General features: G+C 42.0%; 1 protein-coding gene across 2 annotated transcripts; it reads right to left on the bottom strand.

Annotated features, from left to right (window-relative positions):
• Positions 1–601: 601 nt before the first annotated feature.
• On the bottom strand, positions 602–7,164 carry LOC141050608 (uncharacterized). Of its 2 annotated transcripts, none has more exons than XM_073547231.1 (2): positions 6,414–7,164; positions 602–3,444 (listed from the first exon to the last, which is right to left on the bottom strand). In XM_073547231.1, exon 2 carries the CDS (start codon positions 3,324–3,326, stop codon positions 1,392–1,394), a length of 1,935 nt encoding a protein of 644 aa, XP_073403332.1. In that variant the 5' UTR covers positions 3,327–3,444; positions 6,414–7,164; the 3' UTR covers positions 602–1,391. The 2 variants fall into 2 exon arrangements, with proteins under 2 accessions (XP_073403332.1, XP_073403388.1); XM_073547287.1 differs by having other exon boundaries at positions 602–3,435.
• Positions 7,165–8,137: the final 973 nt, after the last annotated feature.

The following is an 8,137-nucleotide window of genomic DNA, read 5'->3' as shown; positions in this document are numbered from 1 at the left end:
GTATGTATGTAGTATGTATGTAGTATGTATGTAGCATGCAGTATGTATGTAGCATGCATGTAGTATATATGTAGTATGTATGTAGCATGTAGTATGTATGTAGCATGCATGTAGTATGTATGTAGTATGTATGTGGTATGTATGTAGCATGTATGTAGCATGCATGTAGTATATATGTGTTATGTATGTAGCATGTAGTATGTATGTAGCATGCATGTAGTATGTATATAGTATGTATGTAGTATGTATGTGGTATGTATGTAGCATGTAGCATGCATGTAGTATGTATGTAGTATATATGTGGTATGTATGTAGCATGTAGTATGTATGTAGCATGCATGTAGTATGTATGTAGCATGCAGTATGTATGTAGCATGCATGTAGTATATATGTAGCATGTAGTATGTATGTAGCATGCATGTAGTATATATGTAGTATGTATGTAGCATGTAGTATGTATGTAGCATGCATGTAGTATGTATGTAGTATGTATGTAGTATATATATATATTTTTTTTTTAACATTTAACACATTAGCCGGATGATGGGACTACTACTGTCCCATCATTGGCTAATGTGTCAATCACTGTCATGGTAGCAGGTGATGAGTTTGTGATTTGATCTTTATCTCTCAATGGGAGATCGATATGCTGGAAGGTTGCCAGATTATGGTCTGAGGCCTACTCGAGTAGCGGAGAACAAACACACACAGAGACAGGATATGTATCTGCAGGATGTTCCCCCTTTCCTGATTTAATTAGGTAGCTTATATGCTCATTTGAGTAGGCGGTAACATTACATCATCACATTTCATTGGACAATTGATCATTCAACAGTAAGCATAAATGGTTCCAACCAATCATATTCATATTCGTTAACCAATCAGATTGTACTCGGCTGTTAATTATTAGTATTTGTGTAGACGTGCTGAAAGCTTTAATAGGTCTTGGGTAAATTACACAAGACCCCAATATCATTCTCATTAATCTAGCCTCATGACAGTTATAGCTCCATTAGCCTCATTAACCTGTCTTACTAAGTATTCATGGCCCCAGTATCTACCTAATATGTGGACGTGTAGTTTCAATGTCCAACTGGGTGCAGTAAACAGTTTATCCATCACGTACAATTTCTTATGAAGAATAAGGTTATAGGTAATCATTATCATGAGACAGCATTTTCATATACAGAGTATGCATGTAAGACCCCAGAAATACATTGATATTAAAAGGACATACAGAATTCCCTGTCAGTCCCCCCTTTTGAGAACAGATATGACTCTACCATTCACATATAGGTACATTCAAAGGCCTAATGCCAGTGTCGGACTTCCTAACCCTTCTTCTGCCGAATTCCCCATAGGGAAAGGGAGATCATATCTAATTCTCAACCTCAAACCATTTGCTCATAATCATTATTGTAAGGTTTCATCGTAATATACATAGTTTTAGTAATAGACGCATCAATCAGTCTTTGAAGTAGTCCTCTGATACATGGTATGCAGCAGCATCCACAGGTCACAAGTACTGCTGCTACTACTGCCAGAGAGATGAGGAGGCTGGACACAAGATGACTCCATCTACCGAACCAGGATTCCAACCAGTCCATGAAGGGATTGTTGATACCCGAATTTTCTGCCAATTCTTCGGACAGGGATGTAAGACCCTCCAACGCCTTGGTGATACTCCCATCTGGACTTGTATTATTGGGGATGAAGGTACAGCAAAACGTTCCAAACATCTTGCACACGCCCCCTTTTTCCGCTAGCAACATATCCAAAGCCATCCTATTCTGATGTGTCATTAAAGAAGTTGGGCCTAATTGTTCAGCTATCCCTTTTACTGCATCCCTTGTGTAATTTATAAACCTTTGCTGATTATAGTAAATATAATTTATCCAATCCACATTTTTATTAATTGTCACCCACCAAAAGAAAATTGATTCAAAACCTGCTGCTATCTGGTTCCTGGCCTTGTACTCATCCGGTACCCCTCTGGGTACCCCTATATTGTCTATATAAACTCTAGGATCAAAGGACCCAGCAGGTACTGACCTTCTATTTCTGTGTAGGGTTTCAACATTCATTCCACCTCCTTTAATCTCTTCTGATGAAATTATTTTAAATGGCATGAGCACTTGAACTAGAGCACAGCTGACAACCCAACCTGGTGGCAACCTAGGCCTCAATTTCATATCTCCACATAACCACCATATGTCACTCCTTGCTATAGTTTGGTTTTGAAACCAACTGGCTTTAAAACCTCCTGTATCTGTATTTATTGGGATGGTGTTGTGACAAAACTCTGAAGTTAGATTTCCTACCCATCTTCCTGGTCCTGTTCTCAGGAAGCAAGTGTAGTCACCTGGATATGCATAAACTCTAGGTGGTACCTGATCAATTTTTGCTATTGGATACCGGACTGATAGAGATTGACACAGAACATTATCACTAGGGTCATATGTGGCATTATACAAAGCTAGAATACACTGTAAGTCTACTTGATCCTGTTCTGAATATCTGAGGGGAATAGTCCCTAAATGGGGCCTAGCGGTTGCACATGCAATACAATCAGTTTTGTTATTTTGCTCTGTAGTATACTTCATCCATAGCAACCATTCATTCCTCTCTGTGTAGCCTGTTTCTACGGCTAACTTCTCCTCATAGCCTAATTCTCCAATTCCATCAACATCCAACATTTCTCCTGACCTTTGGGGTTTGTCCTCCTCTTGTTCCTTGTCCTGTGCAGGAACAGCTTTTAACCAAAATGTTCCCTGCTGAACCTGTCTACCTGGGGTATACAGTCCCAATACATAGAGACCTTCATCTCCAAGAGAGGGTTCATCCAGTGTTATAAGGAGAGGATTGCAAGAGAATCTCCAGTCCAAAACCTCTGGATCACAACCCCATTTTGGAATGGGTACAGCAATATTCATCCTCTTGAGGAGAGGCTTTCCTGATGAACTAACACGAGTCATGGCTTCCTCTGGCTTATACCCCCATGACGTTCCTGTGTTCCAAGCTGCATCTGACCAAGAATTACAGTTCTCATTTCCAGGTCTAGTTACACAGATATATACCACCGCCCCTTCAACTCCTGTTAGATATTTATAATTGGGGTTGCTACTCTTCTTCCCAAATTTAAGATTCCATTGACACTTCACTATCCGACACAAGTCCACCCTAAATGTAGCTGTTGCTGCCTTGGTGTCAAACCACAAGGTTACTGATGTGCTGTTCTGAAGTGTCTCGTCCATTTGTCCTTCTTGCAGTAGAGCTGCCAACATCATCAGGGACAGGACCCATATTCTTCCACTCCAGGACCTCATAGTAGCTTGTGTAGACCGGTCTTCCGTTTAACTCTACGGATGTGGCTTAGCGGGGACCATCAACCAGTGGCTCCAGTGGTCTTCGTGTCTTTTGGTCAGCAACCAATGTCTGGATTAACTAAAATAGAATCAAAAACTTATTTATACACAAATGGGAGTCCCTTTTGGACTCCGGACCTGCTGCAGGGGTTGTCAAATAGTCACAACATCTATGTGGACAAAAGAGTACCTCAGTTGTGGTAGCTTCTGACATCAGGAAGGCCTCCAGTCCCCTGAAAAGAGATCAACACACACGAGCACATACTTCATACATCTTACCTTGGGCAGCCTGTATGAAGTCAATCTGCAGTCATTGAAACGGATAGGAGGGCCCAGGCGCACGTGTATGTCTATGGCATCTTTCTAGTCTATCTGTGTTGTGCGCATCTAATCTATGTTAATGTAAAGCTAAACAGGTGGACCCAGCATCTTTCTTCAGAGCACATAGTTTTTGTCTTCACTCACGTGCGTTGAGTCATGGGCCATCACATGGTGCAAGGATTTTGGCAAACATACCCACTGTCCCACCATCCACGGTTCTGAGCTCCAGCTTCCGACCAGACTTCAGTCTCTTCCCCGGTTGGTGACCGAGTCAGAGCCTGTAAGATACTTAAGTCTAACTGGTTATCTTTAATGCTCACCATGACCAGTGGAGGCGCCTCAGGGGTCTCCCAGTACCTTGGTCTTCTGGCTGATTCCCAGCCACTTTGTTTGCTTCGTGCTCCACGGGTTCCTTCTCATATGTACCCTCACTTCCACTATGGCAACCTCTTCCAGGGCCTGTTGATGTAAGAAAAGACCTTTTCTCCCCATATGGGGCTGCAGTTGTAGGTTCACCTGAAAACAATGACTTGTATATGTGGTGTCTTGCTTACCTTAAAGCCCCCTAAACGCCTCAATGAGTGCCGTCAACTCCACCTCCCCTGTAGAGTTATGAGGGAGGAGTGGTTCTGCTTTCTACTATCTCATGCTGTGTGATCGCCATACAACCAGGTTCTTGGACCTTCCGGAAAGAAAAACTCAAAATCCAGATTAATGAGAGATACCTTTATGGATTAAAAATATTTAAAAATAGCTGACTCTCCTCTCTTCTCCCCCCCTTTGGAAATCACCATATTAATACCGAATAGGTGGCAGAGTGGTGGATTTCCATTACACATATAACGGGATTTCCTCTTCTTTTTTTTTTTTTCCTTTCTAACACATACTAAAAGCATTCCTTATCTTTACTACCTGACAATTGCCTTCCATGGATATCTAACACTGCTTCAAGTCAAAGGCAACGTTGTACCTTGAACCATCTGCCTCTCCTATTTCTTCTTATCAACATGCATTCTAAAAAAAAAAAAAAAAAAACTTGACATTATGAAAAACTAGCTGTATACCTTTCTACAAATACTTATTATGCTATAATGTGAATCCAGTGAGCAAAGCAGCAAGCTGCGCTTCAACCAGGTACGTCTCTGGTTGCCCATTATTTAATGGACATCTGACAAGATTATAATTTTCTATGTCACTTAATGAAATTCCGTCGACCCAGGGAATTGCAGGAATACCATGCACATTGAGCCTAAACACTTTATACTCTGGAAATCTGTCTGACAGAAATCCAAAACCAGTGAGCTGTTGGATATACCCTCCTGGTATAACCCTGACAATTCTCCAACCTTCAGGAGATATAAGCAACATTAATCCAAATGTGCAATTAGGGCACGACATTTTCTCATGGAATATCTGGCACACACACACACACACGGCAAGCAATACAACAGAATTTCACACATGAGATCATGCACTTCCACTTATCAGCAGAGAGTCTCAAAGGTCATTCACATTCCAACACACAGATTCAGTAAACTGTTAACTGCTTAAGCTTATTACCTCCTGGTGCTCCTGCTAAAAATCCTATCTATGTTTTCTGGTTGATACTTGACTGTATTGGGGCGAAAAATTCTCCTGGCTTGTCCTAAAATGTAAAATGCCTATGGCTTGCGGACCCGTACTGACTGCACTTCGCTAACTCAATGTACAGGCCGCACCTAGACCATATCTCTCTATCTGCCTCTTTCTCTGGTTGCTATTCACTTATTCTCTTAATATACGCTATTACTGTGTGCCCACATCTCAACAAGTCTACTTCTTCTTTATCACTGTGCTTAGCAATATCTATGCCGACATAGACTGCGTACCGTTGTTATATGAGGTTCCCGCTCAATGTTTGAACTTGCGTGTCCTAAACTGAAACTGATCAGTTGATAGGCATCAAACCCATGGGAACCTTGATAAGAAGGTTAACTATTTAGTGGTCTGGCCATGACCCTCCTGGTCATCTAACACTAAATCTCTACGTACTCAGTATGAGATGGCACTTCTCTACAATTAGTCCTAGCGTATTCAGCAATTCTATATATCAACCAGAGAGCAAATCCAATTAACTATAGGCAGACTAATATGACCCAAATTTTCTTATTAGCCCAGTAAAAATCTTTTCCCTCAACTAAACCTGCTGAGCCTTGTATACTCAGAGATCTTATTTATCAACCAGAAGACTAAAGCTATCATTAGTATGCAGGCTAATGTAATCCCTATTACCTCAAAGTTCTTTAGCACCATTAGAGGGCAGTTTGGGCGTATCAGACAGAATAGAAGGTGGATAGACCTATCCTGTCTGTAACGGCGTTTTAACACCGTAATAGTACCTCTAGCACTCTCCAAGAGGACGTACGCAGCCTTCTTTATGCGTATGCCGCCAGAGACGTGTCCTCACATGAATCCTGGCAAGCCAGTTACCATGGAGAGACGCTCCCAAGGGGCAAAAACACAGTAAAGAATTCCTAGTACCCTCAAGGTTGGTTCAATCATTCATGCGCAATCATACGTAGCAGCTTTTAGGTTTCTCCCTCCAGCATACGTATTATGTATCACAAGGATATTCTACGGTTCTTAGCGCTGGTATGTAAGAAGACAGACTATACTGTACCCCAAAAGCCGGTTCAGAGCATTTAGCAGAGGGGAGACACAGAATTTGTAAGAATCAATGGCTCTTACCTTCACCGGTGATTTTGATCTGTGTGTCCTCTAGGCCGTCAGTCTGCGGGTGCCGGATTTCAGGATACTGGGGTCTTCTGTTGTAACCAGCCCGCCCAAGGAGACGCCAACTGATGAGTTTGTGATTTGATCTTTATCTCTCAATGGGAGATCGATATGCTGGAAGGTTGCCAGATTATGGTCTGAGGCCTACTCGAGTAGCGGAGAACAAACACACACAGAGACAGGATATGTATCTGCAGGATGTTCCCCCTTTCCTGATTTAATTAGGTAGCTTATATGCTCATTTGAGTAGGCGGTAACATTACATCATCACATTTCATTGGACAATTGATCATTCAACAGTAAGCATAAATGGTTCCAACCAATCATATTCATATTCGTTAACCAATCAGATTGTACTCGGCTGTTAATTATTAGTATTTGTGTAGACGTGCTGAAAGCTTTAATAGGTCTTGGGTAAATTACACAAGACCCCAATATCATTCTCATTAATCTAGCCTCATGACAGTTATAGCTCCATTAGCCTCATTAACCTGTCTTACTAAGTATTCATGGCCCCAGTATCTACCTAATATGTGGACGTGTAGTTTCAATGTCCAACTGGGTGCAGTAAACAGTTTATCCATCACGTACAATTTCTTATGAAGAATAAGGTTATAGGTAATCATTATCATGAGACAGCATTTTCATATACAGAGTATGCATGTAAGACCCCAGAAATACATTGATATTAAAAGGACATACAGAATTCCCTGTCACAGGCATCGCCAGATGGGACTTGTGGTCCCATCGGACAATGCTTGCACAGACCCCCGGACATCAGCACAGCCCCCCGGCAGGCCGGCACAGCCCCCCGGCAGGCCGGTACAGACCCCCACAGGGTGCACAGACCACCGACAGGCCGGCACAGCCCCCCGGCAGGCCGGTACAGACCCCGGGCAGTCCACACAGCCCCCCGGCAGGCCGGCACAGCCCCCCGGCAGGCCAGCAGAGACCCCCGGAAGGCCCGAAATGACGGCGCATCATGATGCGCACACACCGCGCATCATGATGATGTCATTTCGGCTGTCAATCAACTTTGAACTTCCGATTCCGATGCCGACTTCCGATATTGAAAAAATATCGGAAGTCGGTATCGGAATTCCGATACAGCAAGTATCAGCCGATACCCGATACTTGCGGTATCGGAATGCTCAACACTACTTTTGACCTATGACATATACAGTCATATGTAAAAGTTTGGGCACCCCTATTAATGTTAACCTTTTTTCTTAATAGCAATTTAGGTTTTTGCAACAGGTATTTCAGTTTCATATATCTAATAACTGATGGACTCCATTATATTTCTGGATTCAAATGAGGTTTATTGTACTAACAGAAAATGTGCAATCTGCATTTAAACAAAATTTGACCGGTGTAAAAGTATGGGCACCCTTATCATTTTCTTGATTTGAACACTCCTAACTACTTTTTACTGACTTCCTGAAGCACTAAATTGGTTTTGTAACCTTATTGAGCTTTGAACTTCATAACCAGGTGTATCAAATCATGAGGAAAGGTATTTAAGGTGGCCACTTGCAAGTAGTTCTCCTATTTGATTCTCCTATGAAGAGTGGCATCATGGGCTCCTCAAAACAACTCTCAAATGATCTAAAAACAAAGATTATTCAACATAGCTTTTCAGGGGAAGGATACAAAAAGTTGTCTCAGAGATTTAACCT

The sequence above is a fragment of the Dendrobates tinctorius genome, unplaced genomic scaffold, assembly GCF_039654945.1.
Source record: "Dendrobates tinctorius isolate UK_male_01 unplaced genomic scaffold, ASM3965494v1 ptg000003l, whole genome shotgun sequence".
In the NCBI taxonomy this organism is placed as follows: domain Eukaryota; kingdom Metazoa; phylum Chordata; class Amphibia; order Anura; family Dendrobatidae; genus Dendrobates; species Dendrobates tinctorius.
The sequence above is the reverse complement of the archived record's forward strand: the minus strand, read 5'-3'. Positions and strand labels throughout refer to the sequence as shown.

Bases quoted from the DNA above. Each gene is read 5' to 3' on its own strand.
- LOC141050608 (XM_073547231.1), bottom strand. From the start codon at position 3,326: ATGAGGTCCTGGAGTGGAAGAATATGGGTCCTGTCCCTGATGATGTTG.